This window comes from Centruroides sculpturatus, unplaced genomic scaffold (assembly GCF_000671375.1).
Source record: "Centruroides sculpturatus isolate CEXI.00-Female unplaced genomic scaffold, Cexi_2.0 scaffold1644, whole genome shotgun sequence".
Taxonomy (NCBI): domain Eukaryota; kingdom Metazoa; phylum Arthropoda; class Arachnida; order Scorpiones; family Buthidae; genus Centruroides; species Centruroides sculpturatus.
Genome location: NW_019385784.1, coordinates 38,847 through 63,561, shown reverse-complemented (window position 1 = coordinate 63,561; position 24,715 = coordinate 38,847). Strand labels below are relative to the sequence as shown.

The following is a 24,715-nucleotide window of genomic DNA, read 5'->3' as shown; positions in this document are numbered from 1 at the left end:
TTTAAACACATAATTCCTAATTTTTTTTTTTCGTGCACGAGGGACGTAAATTATCTTCTTCCGGTCATCCCATTCATCTTCGATATGTAAGTGACGACGTATCATCATCATCATCGTCATCATCGCTGAAAATTAATTATTTAGAAAAACGTAAGATGAATCGGCATAGAAATTCGGCATCGCATACCTTTTGACCTTTCGACGCAGCGTGTTCGAAAGGTCAATTGAGCAAACGGAGTCTCCCGCCACTGACGTCACGCCAGTCACGTGGAGGAGCGGTTACCATGGAAACACTTACGTCGTTCTCTTGCAAAGGTTGTGTGTGTGTGTCGGGTCCGGAACGGTGCAGTCCGCAACGGGACGAACATTCGACAACATCACTAGGTAAGTGGCCGTTTGTCGTTCTTTTTCCCTCCCCCCGCCCCGACATCCCCCGTCGGCCGAGTGGGCCCGCGCTCGCTTTTCGGCAGCGGGTGGGCCACACCCGAAACCGCCCGGTGCAACCCGACCTTGACCTCCCGGACCATTAATAATAGCGGATATTAACCCCTCGTCCCCTATGTGACGTCATTTCCTCGCCACCGGCCTAACTCCCTCGCAGCGCCATCTACCGGGCACGACTGCCTGTTTCTATTTTTAGTAACATCGACCTTTATAAACGAAATATCAAAGGGCAACACATACGCTCACATCGCAGCTTCCGCTCGGCCGGGGGCCTGCAGCACCCTCTACGCGCTTAAAACTGCCGCTTCCCCCCTGCCATCCCCTCGCACCGCCCGGAGACATCCCCAAAATTCCTTCTCTTATTATTATTACTATTTTTTATTCCGATTTTTCAGGGCTTTCGAAGCCAATCGCGTGACCCTTTCCGATGCCATTAACAACCCAAAATCCGGCCAAGCCCGAAGAATATTCCAATTTTCCTCCCCCCTGCTGTAAAGAGTGAATCAACAGATTCTGTGAATGAACTCATTTTCATTGATCGCTCGTGCCACTTGTAACTGCTTCCCTCTGGTGGTACGATGCTGAACTAACTCCATTCACTTCCTACTCGTGAATGGGAAAGGCCGTTCGACCTCGTTCCTCGTTTACTTGCCATTGATCTCGTTTATTGACTCAATTTTCCTTTAATTTATTTAAAGTTTTGGGGGGAAATCTTTACTTTTTTCCATTCCCTAATCGTTCAGATCCTTGAGGATCATTTTAAATACTTCTTTTAAGTCGATTTTTCTCGCTTTTTGGAAGGTTTCCTTGACCTTATCCCACTTTGCAACGTCTCTTCTTCCGCAAATTTCACTGTTTTCGTGCCAAATTTTGAAGATTTCGCGAAGAATTTTTTGATTTGATGGAATTATAATTGTCATTTTTCTGAAAAAAGTTAATAAATTTGGCATTTTTAGCGTGAAATTTAGCACTTTTACTCGTATAATCCGTCCGAAATGACCAAATACTCGCAACATACATCCGTTAATGTCAGACCTTGACCTATATTTTGCAATATTACAGATTTTGCTCTCGACGCAGGGAATTTTCGGGAAAGTTTTCTCGATTTTGATGTGAAATTTCACAAGTAATTTTATATATTTTTGTTATTTAATTAAAAAAATTTCCAATATTCCTTTTTAACTTAGAATTTTAAACGATTTAAATTCATATCTTTAACAGTTTTTTTTTCACTAAAAATTATGTAGGAAGTATCTACAGGATAATTTTAAGGATATAATAGGCAAGGACCCCTTATGTTTTCGTTATTTTTCTTTAAAAAATTCAAAATTTTTACAAGATTTCCACTCCTTAAATGCTTAGATCTTAGAATCATTAGGCTATTCTGGTGCCTTATAAGACATTTCAATGATCTTCTATCAATTTAAGAGCTTTGATTTAAGACATTTAAGCAATTTCGTGCAACTGTTGCATGAAAATGTTGCGTGAAATATTCACAATTTTCTGATTTTCCGTGTTTTTTTTGGATTTTTTTATTTTTTTTTTTTTTTTTTAGTTGAACAAACTCTAAATTAATCTATTTACATTCAAATTTTGATACATCTTAAGTCTTTTTGGGGGATCCTAAACCTTAAATTTACTCAGAATTTGGCCTCGTGTGTGCGATTTTTTCCTAATTTCTTCGTCTAAACCCCCCCGATAACTCCTTAGATTTTTTTTTTTTTTTGAATTTCAGTCCTTCCAGCTTAATTTTTCCTTAAAAAATATAAGGGGGGTGTTAAAACGTGATTAATTTTTCTCTAATTAAAGCTATTCTAGCCTCACCATCACGGATAATCGAAGTTTATAGACATCATCATCGCATAAGTCATCGTCATCTTCATCGTTCTTAATTAAAAATCGAAATGTTTACGTCATTTTTTAAATTTTTAAATTCAAAAAAATTGAAAGAAAATTAACCAATGACATGGCAGATTACCGAGCTCCTGTTACATCCGGGTATGTGCAAGGAGGTGGAGTCACGACAACCGTCGTTCTCTCCTCTTCCTCGTCGTATCCTTCCGCCACATCTTCTCGTTTATTTATTTATTTATTTTATTTATTTATTTTATTTAAAAAAAATACAAGAAATTCAAACTAAATTTCCTGCATTTTTATAAAATTTACCCTTCAATTTTATGTTTTTTTTTTAATGGATAAACTATGCTTAAATTGTTGGTATTTTTTGGACCCTTACTTGCTCTAAACCTCATAAAATCATTAATTTTAATACTTTAGAGCCTCGTACCTATTAAATTTCACTACAGAACCCCTAATTTGTACCCATTTGTAGCCAAAAATTCACACCCTCTTGCCACCTGAATTTCTTAGGCCTACGCAATATCACGCTTACATTTCATGAAATTTTGTAATTTATTGAGTATTTTCGCCTCTTTTAGGGGCTCAAAACCCTTATTTTCACTTGAATATTGATAGAAAATCTCACCCTTAATGAAATCCTTCCAACCTAACTTCCTCATCATCCACCTCTTTAATCATCATCATCCATTTGATTTAATTACCTTTGATTCTTTTTTTTCTGGAAAAACTGTTAAATTTCTTACTGATTGTGCATTTTTTCGGTTTTTCTCGTTAAATTTTTCTCCTTTTTTTTTATAAAAATTACAAAATTTCTTCCGTAATTTTGTAAATTTTACTCCTTTCCTTCCAAATCTTGCATTGTGTAATTGTGATTTTTCTTTGATTTTTTACAAGGATAATTGTGATTTTTGTCTTAAAAATTCGCAATTTTACGTAATTTTTTAATTTAAATTTAATTAAAATTACAATTTAATTAATTAATTTAAAAATTTTCACACTTTATTCACGATTTTATTCGAATTTTTCACAAAGAATCGCCCAATTTCTTTGTAATTTTGCGATTTTCTTAGGCTCTTTTCAACGCTAATTCTGCATTTTTTACCAGGAAAAATTAATTTTTTTATAATATTTACTTATTTAATTTCATGTTTTTAACAAAATTTAAATTAATTCTACATAATTTTTCTGTAAAAATTCAATTTAAGCTCTACTTTTACTTAGAGAAACCTTACTTAATTTGATTTTTCTGTTGAATTTTTTTCATAATTTAGTGTCTTAAATGTAACAAAATTCAAGCAAATAATTTTGATTTTTTGTATTTTTTATAGAATAAAATCACAATTTTTCTCGTTTATAAAATAAAGGATCAGCACTAGAAAAGTTACAAACTCATTCGAAATGGCATGGAGAATTGACTTTTATGTAAAATTCAGTCGAATTTTTTCCAATTTTTCGGGATTTTACACAAGAACAGGAGCTAAATTCTGTGTTTTTAATGAATTTTTCCTGATTTTTCAATACTATCTTACAGAGTAATGCTCTATTTTTACTGCTTACAAACAGCATGTTATTAGGAAAATGGGTTTAAAAAATAAGAAAAAATTCAATTGTTTAAGGAATTTTATAGGGAATTCTGCAAAAATGCATTAATTTTTATTAAAAATACACGTTTTGGGGTTATTTTAATAGTTTATTATTGTGAATTATGCCGTATTTATCACGCTATACTGTACTGTACTTATGCTGAAGCTTTCCTCTTTCTTAGTGTATATTTATCTCCTTCTATACTGTTATTTATAGTAATCCTTCTTTTCTGTATAGTAATACAGTGAATATATATTAAAAATACCTTAATTTTCTATAAAAAGCAGTATAAAATGAAAGTACAGGTACAGTATAGAAACGTGTAAAATTCATTCATCACATTCATTTATACCGTAAAATTTATACATGTTTTATTTAAATTTACGTTTATTTCACGTTAAGGCTTCTTTACTGTTACATATTCGTCAACGTTTTACATGTATACATTAACACATGTGATTTATATCACGTATAACTTAGTGTGTTGCCTGCCTGATATGTAATGTGTTATACTACATTTACGTTACTTTTATGCATTTATACTGTAATAACAGTAAACTTGTTCCTGTTTTCAACGTCAGTATATCCCGTTTAATTGAATTTCAACAGCTAGATCGTAGTTTTCGATGCTACGGACCTATACAGTGACTGTTTTCAACACTACACATTAATTTAATTGCCGTTTTCAACATTTATAAACCTGTCTAGTGCGATTTTTAACCTTTATACATCTGTATAATGAGGGTTTTCAACGTTTTTAAACCTGTTTAGTGACTGTTTTCAACATTATAGAGCTATTTAATGACCATCTTCAACATTTTTAGACCTATTTAGTGCGATTTTCAACGTTTTTAACGAGAGTTTTCAACGTTTATAAACTTAGAGGAACGAAAAACACAACCCGATTTTCCTTTTGACTCGTTTATAGTTAATTAATTTCTAAAATTCGTTTTTATTTTACTATAACAACCAATTGAATGAATGTCAAATTACTACGTGAATGACTTCATTCGTGACTTTGTCATTCATTCTACAATTCGAAAGTCTCGCTTTTCTTTCTCCATTTATTTCTAAAATGTTTATTTATCTCGTACGCAGGGAGATATTTCGAGAATTGATCATGACCTCACTTCCTGTTCCCGATTTAAATCCTGTTCTAAACCACGATCAAAGTCAGTCGAGATCAAACACTTCATCTTTAAGCAGAATAAATGAATAAAACTCGAACTTTGGAGGGTTTTTCTACTAATTTTTGGCTACAAAATTTGATTTTTGGCAGTTTATATCGCAAGAATATTTCATTCTTATACGAATCTTTCAATTAATTACACGCAATTTTAATCAGCAAGGATGATTTTCGTTTTCACTTAAAACGAAATCTTCAACTTGATCAAGTTCAAAGTTGATTTTTAAATACTAAAATTTGTTTAAAAATTCTTTCATTTTTATGAATGAAATCACTCATTTTAACTCAGAGTCCGAATTAATGTCAATTTTTAACGTTTGTATAAGTATCTAATTCAGTTTTCAATGTTTCTAGTCTGACAATTTTCAACTTTGAAAATCCATTAAGCAGATTTACTAACGTTTGTAAATTAACTTAATGACAATTTTCAGCTTTGAAAAGCCACTTAGATACAATTTTCAACGTTTCCAGTCCAGTTTAATTATAAAATTCAACGTTTCCAGGCCTCTTTAATGGTAAAATTCAATGTTAATAGAGCTGTTTAATTCATCTTCAACGTTTTTAAAATAATTTATTAGCCGTTTACTTAGATGTTATTTTCAACGTTTACAATCCCAATTTTAATCTTGGAAAGGTTTAACGTTGTATATTACAGTTTCTACTTAAGCTTTAGCGTAGAAAGCAAAAGAAAGATTGGAAAAACATACTGTAGATGTGTTTTCACCTTCCCAATTATCAAATTTTAGCTAAAGAATAAGAATATAAGATCTTATGTGTAATATATCATACACTAACTGGTATATTTTACTTATAACAATGCATGATACGTCAATCTAAAACAGCACTTCACACTTCCAGCAGTGCATAGAAGGATATTTAACACGTGAAAAAAGACAAAATTAAGGCTTTTTCAATTATTATACTTATAAAAACTTTACAATATATGAAATATATTTGTCATATTTTTACTTTTTAACCAGATTTTTTTGGATAAATAAGAGGGGAGAAGGACCTGGGGACATGTTATAATCCCTGCCCACATCATCGAATGTTATCGTTCTGGAGATGGAGAAGACAAGGGTGGTGTCATGTTAGGTCTCATGTCGCTGCACGTGTTCGAATGCGGTACGGTAACAGGACACGTTTATAGGGATGTTATCCTGCAGCTTTTTACGGATGCATTTGGTCCTGGGTTCATTTTAATGGACGAATTACAATAGTATAAAGTTGAAGGTATGAATGTGGACAGCGTAAATAACCCCATGAATGTGAATGGTATAAAGGTGTATACCATAAAGAGGAGCATGAATATGAGCGACATAAAGGAGAATAGCATAAATATAGGCGAAATGAAGGTGATTAGCATAAGAACAGTAACCTATAAATTACTCAAATAAATCTCAAAAATTCATTCACCTTTCTTCCTATTATCAATAAATTTACTATTTAAACAATTATTCGTTCGTAGCACAAGTTAATTCATCAATTAAACTTCATTAATGAAAGTAAACATTACGAAATTTGTACGACTTACACGTGAAAAAAGTCGAATGTTTCTCGTGTCATAAAAAAAAAATAGAATTTTTTAGAAATGAATGAGTATCGATGTCATAAAAGTAACTTTACTCGTAACATAAATCTACGTGTACGCGGTTCATTCATGAATTACTGATACAAAAATATAATCAACAATAGTAATGGAAGAGTGCCAACAATGGAATGTCTTCTGTGCTTTTTCAATGGATGTTTAACTCTCTGGAACCGCCGACTTTATCTGTAACTTTTAAGCTATAAATATGAAGAAAACTTGACCTTCTATGCGAAAATCTATGATCTTAAACACAAAACTGTACTCTTAAGTCATCAAAATTAATTAAATAAATTAAGATTTCATCAATAAAATCTCGAAAAATTCTATCTAAATTTGTACTTTTTATAAAGCGATGAATCCTTTCGATTCTAGAGAATATTTAAGATAATTATTTAATATAATAAAAAACATGACAAATGAATTAATATTACTTAAAATATCTTTAAATTTAATTTCTTAATGCTGCTTTATTTAATTTTCGATATAAAAATAGAAAAAACCAGCAAAAATTTCTCTAGTAGGAGCTAAAGAAAGTGGATCGCCGTCATATAAAAGTAAGAATTTGAATTACGTAAAGTCAAAAAGTACCAAAATTTCTTTTAAAAATAATAAAATATAATATTCTAGAGCTTTAATTCCTTTCGAAATATCATTTTAACATAAAAATTATGTTCAGGAAACGTATTTTTGAACCTAAATTAAATATGAAAACTTAAAAATGAACACGTTTACTCGTCAAAAACTCAAAAACTTTGATGTTACTGATGATAAAAACGTGTTCTAAGACGTTTTTAGGATGATAGGAATTAAAAAAAGCTATTAAATTTTATTATAATAATAGAATTTTTTGTATTTTTTTACAGTTTTCAACGGTTTATATCAACCACTAAATTGAATAAAGAAGGCTCCAAACAGCTCTAATTTAACAAGTAAGAAATTTGTAATTTTTTTAGAAAATATATTATTATAAAATGTAAAAAAATATTGATAAAATCAAGTCGAAATAGTAAAAATTTAACTCAAAAATACGACTAAATTCAAGGTTTTTATTCGATTAAAATGTTAAAATATACGAGTTTTCTTCGGAAAAAAACCGTTAAAGTTGTGTTTTTGGATGTAAATTCTATAAATTTTTAGAATTATTAACAATGGATAGAAACATATTCAAAATCTGTGTAAATTTCTTAAGTAAGACCACGTCGAGACTCAAAATTTGTGTATAAAAGTACTAAATAATGTCTGTAGTAGACGTAGAATTGGATTTTTATGCTGCTACGTTACTGTTTTTCCTATCAATCAAACAAAATTGAAGCTTACTACTACTACATTTTCGCTTCCTTTTACGATTATAGTATATGGCACATTAGTACGGAAGCTAGAAAAGCTTCTAAAAATATATATTATAATTGTAAATCGTAGTATTTTTACCTTTAAATCATTCATTCATAGTTTAATTCGATTATTTTTTTTAATTATTTACACTTTCCTGCTTAGAAATAACGTTAAAATTACGCGTAGATCGTTCATTCATTAAAAAAAAGTTACTTATGAATGAATTTTTTACGTCGCTAGAAACAGAAAATACTCGATTTCAACAATCGAAAGCGTGCACGTTCATTCATTCGAAAAAATCACTCGATTTCAATAATCAAGCACGTTCATTGGTTTAAAAAAAATTACTCAGTTTCAACAATCGAGTGAAATGAATGAACGTTCATTCATAAGTTGATTAGAAAATGAAGCGTTACTATTGGTCAGTTCGTACAATCGGCTTAGTTATGAATAGTAAAAAAGGCGATTTAAGTTTTATGAATGGTAAGCGTGAATGAAATGCTCTTTCAATGAGGGAAAGCAGTCGCGCGCGGCTCGTGTTCTCGTAACTCCATTCATAAAAACGGGAAGTAGTAAATCAGGAATTAAAGAATGAAAACGTAAAACTAGTCGTTTCTATTTTTTTTAATACACTTTTGTGATAAAATACACGCACAGAAATCCTTATATAATTGTAGCGTAACATTTAAATCGTTAATTGCGTGTTTTAGCGTAACATATTGAGTAATTTTTCGATATTTTTAGCATTGTTTCGGATGCCAAAACCGTAAGAATCGACGTGTTGTAATGTTCTTTCTACGAGAGCGTAACTGTTTCTGTAGAAGGAACTTCACTGTTATGTTGGATTGTATCCAGTTTTATAGTTACAGGGATGATAACGGCGTAAATTTTGACTTCTTACGACAGTCTAGTCGTATGAAATAAGATAGAAGTTAGTGTCCGTACTTTATTTTATTTATTTATTTTTTCTTTTTACGTAGTAGACGTATAAAGAAACTTCGGTATACAGTTTATGTATAGAAATTAAATAAATGTATAACAGTTTATGTATAAGAATATAGACATTACGAACGAAAATACATATCTATTTTGTAACGAACATTACAGATTTTGAGGTGTAGAAAAGCTCGTTGTAAGTGGAAAAGAATATTTCAAACTAAAAGTATTCGTAACATTCTATATTACTAGTAACGTGGCTCGCTACACCATGAGTTACGTGTCTCGCTACACATAAGTAACGTGTCTCGCTACACTATGAGTTACGTGTCTCGCTACACATAAGTAACGTGTCTCGCTACACTATGAGTTACGTGTCTCGCTACACCAAACGTGGCTTACATTTAGTGAATGGTTTAAAATATTAACTCGTAGTGTAACCTACTTATTTTTCCCTACTGATCTATATTTTCTAGTGGAAAGTTCTTAGTAAACTTGAAACTAAAGTTTTCTATCGAAAAGGCCTTTCTTCATAATCTGTTACCAGTATTTTCATGATTTTTCCACACCATAAGCGCAAATTTTTTAATTAAACGGGCACTTTAGTAAGGAAAGTGCCATGCTACGAGTAAGGTAACTTACTACGCTCCTGGTAACGTAACTTGCTATACCACAACTAATGTAACTTTCTACAATGCTCATAACGTAATTATAGTGTACTCATACTACAGTATAATTAACGTAACTTTTGACATCATATATATAACGTAACTTCTTACATTACAAATCGGTAACTTACGCTAAGTGACGACTTAAGGTGACTATTTAAGTGGATTTTTTATGAGAAAATTAATAAATTATTAAATCGTTTTAATTGTAATCAATTATTACCTATGCTTAATAGCAATTTAACTAATTAATTATCATATTTATGGTTCTATACTTCAGAAAAACAGTGATAAATTCATTTCGTTTAATTGTTTAACTGTATTAATCGATTAGGGCCTAAATTCTGAATTTAACTTTGTTAATTTTAATAATTTATCCTTAAATTATAATACTTTTTTATTATGATTAAAATTAATTGCGATTAATAGGCCTAAATTTAAATTAATCTTAAATTCTCATACTATCCCTTAATTATCATTAAGCTGAATTAATTTAAACTCAATATTTATGCTTAAATCCTTATTATTTTCAAAAAATTACGCACCAGTTTAGGGATTTTAGGGTATCTAAATTCAATTTATATATAATTCATCTTAAAATTCCATGTTATTTAAGTATTTTTTTTATGCATAAGACTTTCTTAACGACCCCTCTTCAAATGAAATTTTAGCTTTGAAATTTTTAATTATTGCCCTAAATAAAAAAAAATTCAACCTTCTGTAATTAAAAATATCCTTTAAAACCCTATTTTAAGAAATATTTACTCTAGAAAAACGCTCCATAGGGACATATATGCAAATGAATTTTGTATAAAACCTTTTGTAAGGAGACGTTTATGCCCTGTAAATATCTTCTTATAGAGGGTTTTAGAGGGACCTAAAATCCCTGTAGTGAGATGTTTACATCTTCTAGAAGGCCTTTTAATTAGAAGACACTTAAATTTTCTATAAAACTTCTAAGGAGATCCTTTAAAACCTCTATAACAAGGAAAAAACCACTTTTGTAGAGGCATAAATGCATCAACAAGGGGACGTTTAAGTCTTCTATCAACCGCTTTTATAAGGAAAAATTACCCTAAATTTACGAATTCTATTTATTAAGTTAAAAAATTAAGTCCCGAAGGATCTTTGTAGGACTTTTTATCACTCATAAATAAATTCGCTAAACATACAATTGCGGGTAGGGATCTATACAGGGGTTAACGGGAAAATATCCCTAAAATATTAGATAATACTAACTGTCTTAACGTGTAATTAAAGTTTTAATTTAATTTTTTAGCTTATAAACCTTAAGTTTACTCATAAATCGTGTGTTGCTATTGGGGCATTTAGAAAATCTTTGGCCCACTAACTGACCATTTTATCCAGAAATTCGGGAGTGTGTTATTCCTTCTACCTTAAAATAGTTGTATTATGATTTAGGGTGGCCCGTGTGCTGAACGCAAGAGACCTATTTAATTCCCACACTTACCTTACTCGATCCCTTTACCTTCTTTGGATTCGTTCCACTTTCAATCGATGATTGACGAAGGTTATAGAATATTTCGCGTGTAAACCCCCTAAAATAGGGTATAAAATCGCGAAAATATTCCCCATCTCGTGCCGAATTACCCACACTTTTAATGGAATATATATTATATATAGGCTATATATTTCCTTTTAAATTATTTTTAAAAATATATAATATTTACAGGCCGTCGGCCATGTTCGAAAACACCGAAAAGATGACGTAACAGGGGCAGAAACACGAAAAATACAATAGTAAATTTCTGCTTTTTTTTGTGTGTGTAAATTTTTTTTTTTTAAATTCCTGTTGGGTTTTATTAATCGAGTGAAGAACTTTGCCGCCATTTTGTCTTTACTAGTCATGCGCAATAGGGCGAATTAACAATTAAGAAAATCACGTCACACGTGCTTAATTGTCGGGTCATTCCGGCACGTGACCGTTTTCGATAAACACCGGAAGCGGGAGGAAGGGGTCAGGACCCCAAAATTGGTGGTAAAGAGGAAAATGACGTAGGAACTACTTAACGTCGGCGGCGTAGTATTACAGGAAGTGGCAGCAGGCCGACAAAGTTTTCATTTTTAGTGGAGTTGAGACGAGGAAGTGCAGTCGTATCACACTAGCTTCTTACTAAACGCTTATTAAACGTGGTTTAACCTCTAAAAATGAATATCCATCGACAGAATAATGACGGACGGTAATGTGGATGAGTAAGTACACCCATTTGTTACTATAGTAGCGTGTGGAATGGGTTACGCAAGTTACGCTACTGACGTAACGGTTTAAACCCCCCTTCGAAGGCTTATAAATGCGTTAAATCGTAGTACGAGTTAGCTGGGGTGGTGCCGAAAACACATCCGGATGCTGGAGATTGGCTCCATTACGACACCACTCTTCAATGAATGCACTCGACTCGAATGGGTTTACCGGTCGTTGCGTGCGTTAAATCGGGTTATTTTCTATAAAATTCGCCGGTGGGTGGGTCCCCCTTCGAATTAACGCGAGTGGCTGGTTGCGGGGGATAGAAATACGTCACACCACGATCCGATTGCCATAAACACCTCTAGTGTATAGGTGAGTGTTGAGTACTGTACAGTTGCCGGTTTCATAATTGGGGGGGGTTCTATTGCCGGGAAGTGTAAGTTATTCTTGTGTCTGAGGGTGAGGTTTTGTGTTGCAGTGCTACCTATTTGGTTCGTGTCAGAGCTCAGGTCATGGCCAGGGACGATTCGTCCGGAGGATGGGTGCCCATGGGCACTGGTGGACTCAGCAACGTATGCGTGGGCAAAAGGAACGTGGACGAGTCCAGTCGACGTGAATACGTCATCTACGGTCGGAGGATCACGGATCAAACGGTAAGTGAAAGGGGGGGACGTTGACCCGCACCCTGTTTAGTCTGCATTCCAAATATAGAAACGGGTCCAGATCCGGACGCGCACCATCTGGTCCTTCCGCTGCCGTTCGGGAATGATTTTTTCGGTGTTTGCAGGTCGTGCTGTGCTGCAGCATCAACAGGGACTTTCAGTATAACAAAGTGATGCCCACCTTTCACCACTGGAGGAGCGGTGACAAGAAATTCGGTCTGACTTTCCAGACGGCTGCTGATGCACGAGCCTTTGATAAAGTGGTTAGGTCGGCCATTGACGATATTACGGACGGTAAGTGACGTTCAATTGTTTTTTGTTCGTTTTTTTTTATGGCGCCGGATGGCGCGTGAGTCGTTTTCCCCCTCCTTTCATTGATCAGCGCGCCGCGTGGTGTGACCTCCTTTCCGTTCATTCAGTTACGGCCCGCTCGCGTCGCCATCTGGTGATCCGAAATCGAAGTAGTCGCCACGTTTGCTCCAAATTTTAAGACCTAAATTTATAATGTGGACGTACGAAACAATTTACGATGTTTCGAGACTTAAAACTCTAAAAATTCGTAACTTAATTAAACGAATTTGGTGTTTCGGTCCTTCGAAAACCAATGGCCGAGCGGATGAAACTAAAGAACGTTGGTAGTTAGTCGCGGGTTCGCGCCCGACCAACGTGCTAACCGTGTGGAGTTTTTCGGGTTTTCTTCGCGTGTACTGTACAGTACATACACCTAAATAGGCGGATTTCTCATAGAAAGTCCTCTCGAGACACACACCTTTGGCAGATCGCACGTGTGTTTCGTTATCTTATCCCTTAATCCAATCTCTTATTCTAATGATGCACCATGGCCTATCAGCGGCCAAGTGGTCTTCGTATCCTGAACACTGGGAGTTCGGTCGTGGGTTCGCGCCACGCTCGGACAGACTGGCTACGTGGAGTTTTCCGGGTTTTCTCCGCGTCTGTAACGCCTAAATAGGGGCCAGTTTCCCTTAAAAAGACCTCCCGGAAGGCATCCCCCTAGGCAGATCGCCCAAGTGTTGCGTTGCCATAACTTAACAAACAAATAAGGATGCGCCTCCTTAATGCTTTTCTTTTGTCGTAGGATTATCCTCTGTGCATATTTTACATAGATCGTGTCATTTATGAATGCTCCTATTCATGTTAAACCTGTTTCTTTGTATTCTTACTTTGTCCTTTAACTTGAAGCAGTATAAAATTTACTGTTTGCTTCTTTACAGGAACGGGTGATTATCTCCACAATCACTACAAGGACGAAGAAGTGTTTATGGTAATTATGTCATATATTTCTCGTAAGTTACTATGTTAAATGATGCTTTTTATGTTAAATCTCTTCATAGACTCTAGACTTACCAGTCGATTCACGTTCTTCGTCGTCCAGCAACGGCAGTGGTGTGGTCGGTTGTCCCTCTTCGACGGCACTTAATGTACCCAAAGATGCCACGTCGTCCTCCTCGTCTCCGTACGCTCGCTCTCGTTCAAATTATCATCATCCTCATCATCGCATGCATTTCATCCCATCCATATGCACCGGCAACGGGGTGAGCAGCAGTGACGTCAGTAACGAAAACAATTCTCAAACCGGAGAGGCACCCTCGAGAGTAACTAACGAGGAACTGTGGACTAAAGACAAAGCCTACGTCAATCCCGACATCGACAAGATCGAGGTGATGTCGGGGGAATCTTACTCCTACGTTCAATTTGCCAAAGATAAAGGCAGGATGGAGCACGAGTACTCCTATCCCGTTATGGATTCGGTTAAACCTCATAAGCAGGACACGTTGAGCAGTATTACAAAGCACCATTTGCAAGTGATCACCACTCAACCCCCTCTGCTACCCACCAAAAAGAAGAAAGAATGCCAAAGAGAACTCCATTCGCCGCTGACCCGCTTACAGTGTCGACACTGTTTGGAGATGTTCAGCGAAGAAGAGAACCAAAGAGGTAGCTGCGAGTACGCCCCCGACGAGGTGCTAGCTTGTATCAGTACAAGCACCTGCATATCTTGTGCTCAGTGTATGCTGTATCATTGTCTTTCTGACGCGGAGGGGGACTTCAATCATCATCATCCGTGTTCGTGCAACGGATCTGATCAACACTGCCACAGACACTGGATTGGTTTGACGCTCCTTTCCATTTTCGTACCTTGTTTGTGGTGCTATTTGCCTCTTCGTGCCTGCCATTCTTGCTGCTCCAGTTATGGCGTTTGCGGGGGTAGACACGAGGCCATGTAGTACGGAACGATGTAGTGCCTGATTATTAAAACCTTCCACGTTTTGTCCTCGAAGAAAGGTTTAGATTGAACGATAATCAAACAATTTTTTACAGGTTCGTATTCATTTTATCTTTAGTTTTGTATTTGGAAACACGAAATTCTCCATCTTCTGCAGGGGTCATTTTAATTCTTGCCCCCTTTTTAACTTTGTTGCATTGCGAGTGTTCGGCTCAATCGTTGAAGGCCCCAAAGAAAGGTTATGTATCAAGGTCTTAAGTTAGATGTGTATCTTTTGATCGGCTCCCCTTTGGTATAGCCTATTTCCCACCCTTTACACGTGAAACATTTCAAGTGTTTGCCCACACTTGCGTTCAAATCAATCTTAAGTTAAGCAGCCTAAAATTCCAGGTTTGAGTTAGCACAATTTAAAGTACAAAAACCGCAATAGGAGGGCAAAAATTCTTTTTTTTCATCGTTAAGATGAAGTTTACCCACATTGCAAAGCGTTATAAAGGCTCGTCACGTGATTTAATTTATTCACTTATTTATTAAAAATCGAGCACACAACTCATCATTCATTCCGCTGTCCTTAATTGCATTATTTTTAATCATCGTCACCCATAATTTTGCACACCCCTTTTAATTTTAAACTAGTCATAGCATTTATTTATTGCATAGTTTATGGTTTTACGGGTTCGGCTGTATATTTACAGCTCTAGAATATACAGAATCATGGTAAAAAAAAATAACTGCCCATGAGCGTCATGGCCAATTGTTACGAGATTCCTCCTGATAGTCCCTCTGCTGAAATCTCCAAAATCCGTGGCTAGAATCTCCGGAAGAAAACGTTCCAAAATGAATTTTATGCAGGATTTTTTTTTTTTTGGCAAAATTTTCAGCAAATTGTGGGATTTAGTATTGTAAATCCTGATTCATGATGGATTCTTGCTGCGTTAGGCATGGAGATTTCTTGCTACTAGCTTGTTTACTTTGCCAAATTGCTACTTCTATGGTTAAAGTTGGGCACATTCCGGATTTTGGCACCCTTAACTTTAAATTATTCCATTCAAAATCAATTTTTTGAAGCTCCAAAATGGGATTTTGATAAAGCCAAATTGCATTTTTACGAATGTCGTAATGAAGAAACGATAAATCGTTAGTTAGAATCAAAATTTTTAAAAATAATAAAAAATACAAGAAAACTTAGGGTGCTATATCTCATAAAAATGGTCCAAAAATACCGGGAATAGTTCTAAACACTTAAAAAATTGCAACTTAAACACCAGACCTTGCATTTGTTTGTATATTTTTTTAAGTTTCGTCCTATTTTAAAAATGGAAAAAAGTACTTACGAGTTGAAAGTATTGTGCCTTATGCAAAAAAATAAATAAAAGTACAAACTTGTACGTCGAGAAATTTTTTTAAAAAATCTTTTGTTTATTCTACGTACAAGGACCCAAAAAATCCAACTTTTTTACACGGGTTTCGGGTGTAAAATTCCAAAAAAAGAAACAGCTAAAAATTTAGTCGATTTCGATGTTATTAAGCTTCCCTTCGATGTAATCATTGTTAAACAAGATGTGGAAATTGTACAAGATTTAAATCTTGGCAGCTATCGTCACGTTGTTACATCATAGAAAATACTAAAGAAAAACAATTAGACTCATCAATTTATTGAAATTTGTGGTTATAAAAACTGTAAATTTGCATCGATCATTTGTGTTTTTTTCTGTTTTAATTAATTAATAAAACATAAAATGTGTATTGTGTTAATTCTTTGTTTGGACCTCCCAAGACGGACACCTGTAGACGGCGGCCATTTTTCGGGAACGTTTCTTCTAGAAATGCATACAAAACCTTGGTAGTAGAGTCACACCTTCAGTAGTGTGGCAAACAGTTTTGCCACACTAGTATAGGAGAAAACCCTGGTCAAAGACTGATCTTGTGCAAAAATTTTGGGAGATTTTTTACCTGTATAAATTTGGGAGAGGGAGTTAAATGACAACAGGAATTTGCAATCTTCTGTAGAATTCTGCAGGTTGTTGCAATCTCTCAAATTGGCTGAGTTACCCTCAATACCCTATTCTTGAGGACAAATTTCTTGCTTGTTATTGATTTTAAGTACATTTATATCATAATAGTAAAATTAAAATGTGTATTGTTAGTGGTAACATATAACACTTGTGGAGATAGAAGTACAGAAAGACATGGTGGTAACAGTGATATTCTGTGATTTTTGCTTAATGATGATTTCCATAAACAATTCATAAGGATGATGATGGAAGAAAATTGGATGTCTTCAAAAATGCATATACAGGTCAATCATCACTTATCTGGCATCACAAATCCAGGTCGATCACTAATTTCGGCTAATGTAATTTCAAATTTAGGGGTGCTCAATGTTGCCAAATGTACAATAATTTGACAAGAATTTTCATTTATGTTTGTTTTTCTTTATTAACCAACTTGTTCTAATTTACAGGATATTTTAAAGATAAGCTGAGATAGTTGGGTTGTATATTGTAACCTAACCGTTGGTAACCCAGCACTCTACAGGTCCCAACAATTCCAGATTAGTGATGGTCAACATGTAAGTTGCAACACTGATCTTTCCAATCATCAAGTATTCTGCCAACCCAAAATGGGGCAACAGAGTAGTGTGGGAAGGGACTTGATATTTCTGGATCAGACTCCATAACTCGAGACCTTTAGTGAAGGACAGTCTCTCGAGTCATTTTTAACTTTCAAAAATTACAATTTGGGTTACACACACTTCACATGTATCATTGTAGTTTAGATAATCTTTATTACATTGGAAGAGTTTTATAGTCTCATATAAAATGACCAACTGGATGAGGTAGTAAAAAATCTATCTGCCACTTTGTAACTTGGGTTTTAGAGTTGCAGCATCAATAGACAATGTAATTATCTTGCTGTGTCAGATCAGATCTTACCAGGTCTGCCAGATGACATATAAGTTTGGATTATCTGTATTGAGCAAAGGCAGGCCATGTAAAAGTATGCTAATATATCACATAAAGAAAATTCATCTGTAAAACTGATTTGGGCAAGCCCATTCAAAATTCATCTATCTGACACTTATGATCTTCCTCTCTCTTACTGGTTGGATGATATCAAACTGCCCTCTTTGGAAACTTTTTGTGCATTTTCTTTACATGCTCTTTCCATTTATATCTAGAGTTTAGTAATTAATTTATTTTATAAGACAATCTGGAAAATTTTAACAATATTTTCAGTCATTTTGTTCCAGTTTTCTCTAAATTTTAAAGTGACTATTACTGATTGAAGAAAATCATTGACTCTTAGTAGGTTTACTCTATGTTAACTGATGCACTATAAACTGTCGTGCAAGAGACCAAGTACAGGTAACGCACATTAATGATGGGGATGTGTTTTAAGAAATATGCTGTAGTATACAGTATTGTAAGTTATATGTAACATATATTTGCATCTAAACATAGAGCTGAGAAATTCATATTCATCTGTACCTTTTTCTATTATAATCTTATGGGACCTCCATATGTTAAGTGGCACATAATGGAGGTTTTTTGGAAAGTAAAGACCAAAGTACAGGTTGAAGAGAGGTGCAAAAGAAGATATTAGAGCAGGGCTTCTTAAACTTTTTTATTCATGACCCCATTTATGATTGTTATTTATTTCACAACCCAAAAAATATAAAATAAAGATATATATAAATTTGCAAAAACAATAATGGTGTACTACCACAGTTCACTCTTGTGTTACAATGGAACAGAGACAACTGAATACACTGAAAAGCGACAACAGTACACTAGTTCACACTACAGTGTTGCTGAATCGTTGTCTCGCTGCACCAGAAGTGACACAAAGCATGCCATTTTCAAACTCTCACAAATTATTTTCAATATTTTGCATTAAAATCTCGCGACCCCAAGATTTCGCTAAGTGACCCCAAATGGGGTCGCGACCCATAGTTTAAGAAGCCCTGTATTAGACAAAAGAAGTCAAAGGAAGAATAATCGAGAGGTAAGACAACTTGGAAGAGAATTATAGTTAAACGTAGCAATCTCACATAGAAATGGCATCAAAAATTAACATATTGTCTGCAAATCCATTTTTAAAACAAAGAACATTTTAGTGTTAAAATGCAAAAATTAGTGGAGTAATACCAAGCCCAATGTAAATTATGCACACACTAACATGAAAATTACTGGACAATGTAAATGCTTTGGCAACAAACACATCATTGTCATTGGCAGTGTGAACGTAACATTAAGTAAGACAATTCTAATCCTATAAAATTCTGTAGTTTGAAAGCTAAGAAACTTTAAATTTTCAAATATTAAGATTAATTTGTTGTTTATACCTTTGATATTATTGATGGTAGAATATATTCTGTGCTCATACCCAGAAGAACAAAATTGTTTTATATCAATTTGTATTGATCATAAACTAGTGAGTTTTCAAGAATCATTAACTAAGAGTACAGTACTATAACTATTTTTGATTCTACCTGAGGGACCCTCAATGAATTTTCATGTTAATGTGATAAACGAACTTACTTTTTGAGAATTTCTTTATTGAATGTACAATTAGTGATGAAATCAATGAAATGATTCAAGTAATGTTTCTCCTAATGTTACAAAACAGATTGATTTGTTGATCCCTTCAAAATTAACTCGTAAAACTCATAAAAATTGTTCTACGGGAAGAATAATCGGACTGTTGTTCAGATGGGTCCCAAAAGAGAAGCAATTTCCTCCGCCACCCAGTATGATGATTTCTCCAGTTTCTTCGACTAGTTCGCTGATGTGTTTGTGCAAGAGAACTGGATTCTCTGGATCTTGAATCTGAAATAAAAGAGATTGTCAATGCTCCAACAATACAAAAAATTCATTGTTTCTAAAATAATTTTGAGATCACATCTGGATCTGCTAGGATTCCTTGGAGCATCAGGCAAGTGTCTCGATCATCTTGAGTGTCAAATCTTTAATATTGCTTGTCCCTAACAATTTATTCTCTAGCAAACACTATTATTACCCCCTGTACCAAAACTGAATAATGTTCCACTAACCTATCACTGTAGACTTACTGAAAATTTTATTTTGGAAGTAATAAAATGTGGAAATGTCACACAAATTTCTCTGTTGAACATTATTTTATAGTTTTTTTTCCATTCAAAAACTGCAACATTTGTCAGAAGCAGGATTTACTTAAATGGTCTGGACTCAGAAGATGGAAGAGCAGGTAAGGCAAATTAGACAAAATGATCACTAACTCTTGGGAACCAACAGCCACAGTAATCACCACTGTTAACAAGGTACGTTATAGTAGTACAAGAAAAATACAACCATTATAGAGGAAGAAATTGCTATCACAGCTTTTGTGAATAAAAAATGTGGCCGGGTGGTGAGGGACAAGGCCCAACATATCCATATGGACCGTGTTGCTGAATCATTGCCATTCCACAAACACAATAGATTCCTGGGGATTTTTTGACCTGTCTGGATTCAATCTCAGGTCCTCAGAATGGTAGACTGCCACTTTTACCATGCAGCCATCCAGTCGTCAAGCCGATATGCTGAAAATCATTTCCTGTTTAAATAATGCAGCCAAATGTCAGACATCAACAAAAAACAGGACAACCTTGAGTCACTATAAAACCAATTCAATACACTAGCTAAACAAACTATCCAAACCCAATAAAAATTTGACAATGTATCAGATTAGTTATTATTTATATATACAGTAGCTAAAGCAAATACCTGGAACTCTGTGACAAGAGCATTCCAGCTTATGGGGAAGCTGCCAAAGCTCTACTAATGATTCTGGTAAAGAAAATAACCTATTTTGGAACACACCAGTATAGTTTTGGCAACAGTCAGGACTATAACAACAACAATTCACATCCAGATAACAAAAGGCTGATGAAACATTGTCCATCAAAATTCAAAGGATCTTGCAACTCACCTTCCTGTATTGTCCACGAGATACAGTATAGATTGGTGCTACTATATTCAATGGATGCTGTCAGGAATGTCACTATGCTGCAAGGCCTTTGATAACAAACACCTTAAAAGTGCACTGGTGCATGTTATGAATGTTGAAGTAGTTGAGTGGATGAAAAAGAAAGACCATTTGATTAGAACCCCTCTAATCATCCAAAGTTACAAAACTCTGTCTAAGTTTGGATTTATTTGTTTATGGCAATGCAACACAGGTGATCTGCCAAGGGGGATGCCTCCCAGAAAGTCTTTTAAAGGAAACTGGCTCCTATTTAGTTGTTTCAAATGTAAAGAAAACCCAGAAAACGCCCCATGGCTGGCCTATTTGATGAGGTGTGAACACATGACCAACTACCAGTGTTTGGTGATTTTATCCACTCGGTCACTGTGGGCACAAATACTCTGTCATCAATAAACTTAACAAGATACAACAGAGATTGAAGAATATAAAAATCATCAAGAAACAGCTGATGAAATGTTGAAGTTGTGATGAATGACACCACTTACAGATGTACCATTCAGGAATGGGCAAAGAGATAAACAGGGAAACTAGTGTCTGTGGCTGTTTTGGGAAATTATCTAAGGGCAGAGGTTGCAATGTAAAGAAGATACCCTGTTTAGGATTTCCAATACAGTAATTGAAAGCATCACACTAAAGTAGAAGAGAAATGACAATAGAAAATCTCTGTCATCTAATAGATCATTATCAACTGCAATGCTAGAAGAGAATTGGAAGAGCCAATCCTTATGCTTATAACAGAGTTTATAGTAGAGACCCATAGAAAACCTAGCTAGCAAGAAGTGTCACTATTTAGCTCTATGATGACCTTCAACAAGTTAGATATTCTTACAGCTTTATTTCATGCCCAAAAAACAGTGAAAAATCATTTGCCCGTCCTTTGAGAAAACCTTGGACCTTCCCATTATTTATTTTCAGCAGAACTCCTTTCACAATAACTCCACTTAATCTCCATAGCAACAGACTAGTTCATTTTGTTATAGATAAATGTGCCTTAATGTAAAGCGTTAATAAGTATTATTATTTTCATCAGGAGTTTGATATGCTCTCAAAACACTATCAGATTCACTTGAAATACTTCAAAAACAATTAATGGGGGTAAATATATGTGGGATATGAGGTGACCTCAACCTTTCAATCAAGTTAAAGTTAAAAACCATATGTGCAACCATGTGTGAGAGTAGCCAGGGGTACAACTCCGTTTAGGATTGTTAGTACCACTTAATCAGCACAGATTATCCGAAATCTGTTCTCTAAGTTTCGGATTACGAGATCCGATCTTCAATCTTCATAAAAGGGCTGTAATATTCTGCTTGATGAGGATTAAAGACTGTGAGGTCTCTATCCCAATGTCAGGTTCCCGACACCAGTTTATCTACTTGCATAACGCGGATAAACACGCGTGAAATGTATGCCGTAGATCTGATTCAAGGGATAATAATAATGAGACATCCTTTAACAAATAAACAAGAATAAATTTAATCAATCATATATATAATTATGACTATACACTAACTGATTAATACCAGTATAATAAGCAAACGAATGAGAGACAATTAATTCAAATCACAATATATATAGATATAGTCGGGAGATATACGACCTTATCCTTTAACCAATACACGATCGAGAGAGAGAGCTTACAATATCGCTATTAAACATACAACCTGGTTTAGTTGTAGTTTGCCTTCTTCTCTGTACGCAAAGGTACTTCCTTTATAAAGTTCTCAAACTTCATTCCATGGGAGGTCGAGATGTGCACAAAATTAAAGTATATCTTCTAAGCACTAACTCTGGATTTATTCTATGGGATTCGACTAAGGGCATTGGCCGTCAGGAAAAATAAGTGTGGAGTCCTGACTCTTCCAGGTCTGTCGATGAACTCCCCGAATTCAGTTGAACATGCCATATATCTTCTCATCTACGTCCAATCATCGTGTTTGGATTTTCCCACGTGGACGGATGGGAAGGGGATGAAATGAGGGGTAAACAGTTCCCACCGAAGCGAGATTTTTAGCAGATAATGGAAAAACAGAGGATGTTCTAACTTCCGTGGAAGGAAGTGACTCTCTTAGCTGTTTTCCCACGCTAGAAAAAACATTATTTTTCTCACCCAAACGAAAGAATATTTTATAATGAAAATTTAATATTATTGTAAAATTATTAATTTAGACCCAGGGCCTATTCAGATCTCACACATAATAGTGGAAGTGTTAAAGGAATAATTGTACTACTATACATGGGTGATCGGATAACAAACACTTTTGCGAAACGTTTTTATGTTCGGATAATGAACACCTCACAGAACAAACACAACAAGAAGTGACGTAAAGTAATGAATACCGATTGGTCTTCCCTTATCTTCAGACAACAATTCGAAACTTTTTGGAGCATGGGAGATGCCAACATTGACACTCAACCCAGTATATACTGATCAGATAGTATTCCTTTGAACTTTGAAACTCTCACTTGTAATTCCAGCCTTTTATTTTTCTGACAGAAACAATTCTTTTTATAGTATTCGCAAGAATGTCAGGCGGGCACTCGTTAAGTTTTGCATCTGTTTTTATTTTCGAAAGGTGAGAGTATAATAGCAAAGGTAGAGAGTGGACAGAAGATGTCTGATGTTCCTGGGCAGTATGGCTTGAACAGGTCTACAGTAGGCCACAGTTCAATCTTATCTAAGAAAGATACTGTATAATCAAGAAGACTCAAGCAGATTAAGGAATAACAAAAATCAATCTGAGAAATAAAGAACATTGAAGAGCTCATAATGGAACCTGAAACTGATCTGATGACATAAGAACACCAAGAACTCTTGAATGAAGAACACCAAGAGACGGGACAAAATACATTTTATTCTGAAAAAAATGTTTAAGAGCAGATATCAGCATTAATCATCTTTTGAAGAACTGAAAGGATGTCAGAACAATGGTATGCTTAGAATGGCATCCAAACCAGGTTGAGGTTAATAGGCTTGGGGATCCCTACAATTACAATGTTATTAATTACTTTTGAAAAATCCTGAAAAGAGAAAAGCAATCAACATTAGACAGATTCTTTAATCCCCACAAACAGAAAAAAACATGACTAATAAAAATGCAAGACTGTGTATATATGTATTTTTATTATTACATATATACTTTCTTACTATGTTTGTTTATATTTTTTATTTTTTGGGGTCTCCAGAATGAATTAATCAAATTTCCATAAAAGTCTATGGTAAATCAATAATCAATTAACAAACAATTCGGATAGAGAACAAAGTCTTGGAACGGATTATGTTCATTAATCAATCACCCACTGTACTTGCTAATAGGAGACTAATGACATTAGGCCACTTTCACATAATCTGGGTGTTTTGCCACCACAGGTAAGCCCAGGCATTGAATGTTGCCAGATGAGCAGCAATGTATTGCAAGGCATAGGACTTTTCAAAGAAACAAACACAATGAAAGTCCATCCAGATGACAAAGCCCCCGAATCTCCCTGCTACCAACCTTGAGGCCCGACATGAACATTTGCCCATGTCTTCACCAGAGCACTGAAGCAAATGCATGTCTTCACACTGTCCAGATGATTAATCATTGATTCCTTCGACTAGCTTCCGCTCATGCTCCATGGTACTGCCTTGCCAGTTCTAACAAGCTGTATGGTAGAAAACCGAAGTTAGAAAACAGTTTTGTAATTTTTTCTATCAAAACTACATCAGCAAAGCTGGAACAATATTCAATTGCAAATCTTTTACTTCTTACTTCTTTCCAGCACTAGTTTTTTCTATCTACATTGTAACAGACAAAGCATAGCAATTTTCTTATGCATGTTATCTATTGTATTAGAACAATAGATTGCTCACTTTCACTGAGGAAAGAAGATTCTCTGTTGGAGAGATACCTGGATGAAATCTAAATGTCATCTGAAAACAACATATGAGCACTGCCTGTCTGGATAAATACCCAAATGGGCAAACACCTGGATTGTGTGAAAGCAGCTAT

General features: G+C 34.7%; 2 protein-coding genes across 3 annotated transcripts in view; one reads left to right on the top strand and one right to left on the bottom strand.

Moving 5' to 3' along the window:
• Window positions 1-327: 327 nt before the first annotated feature.
• Window positions 328-15,889, top strand: LOC111642110 (sprouty-related, EVH1 domain-containing protein 2-like). 2 transcript variants are annotated; one of them, XM_023388391.1, is made up of 7 exons: window positions 328-384; window positions 7,159-7,219; window positions 7,529-7,594; window positions 12,286-12,460; window positions 12,595-12,763; window positions 13,702-13,751; window positions 13,822-15,889. In XM_023388391.1, the coding sequence occupies exons 4-7, from the start codon at window positions 12,320-12,322 to the stop codon at window positions 14,713-14,715; spliced, it is 1,254 nt and encodes a 417-aa protein (XP_023244159.1). In that variant the 5' UTR covers window positions 328-384; window positions 7,159-7,219; window positions 7,529-7,594; window positions 12,286-12,319; the 3' UTR covers window positions 14,716-15,889. The 2 variants fall into 2 exon arrangements, with proteins under 2 accessions (XP_023244159.1, XP_023244158.1); XM_023388390.1 differs by lacking the exons at window positions 328-384; window positions 7,159-7,219; window positions 7,529-7,594 and adding an exon at window positions 10,923-11,815.
• Window positions 15,890-18,579: 2,690 nt separating this feature from the next.
• Window positions 18,580-24,715, bottom strand: part of LOC111642108 (tRNA wybutosine-synthesizing protein 4-like) — a 32,473-nt gene continuing 26,337 nt past the window's right edge. The window contains exon 13 of the mRNA XM_023388387.1: window positions 18,580-19,546. Within this exon, the coding sequence (XP_023244155.1) occupies window positions 19,385-19,546 (162 nt within the window). The 3' untranslated portion in view covers window positions 18,580-19,384. The remainder of the gene's footprint in view (window positions 19,547-24,715) is intronic.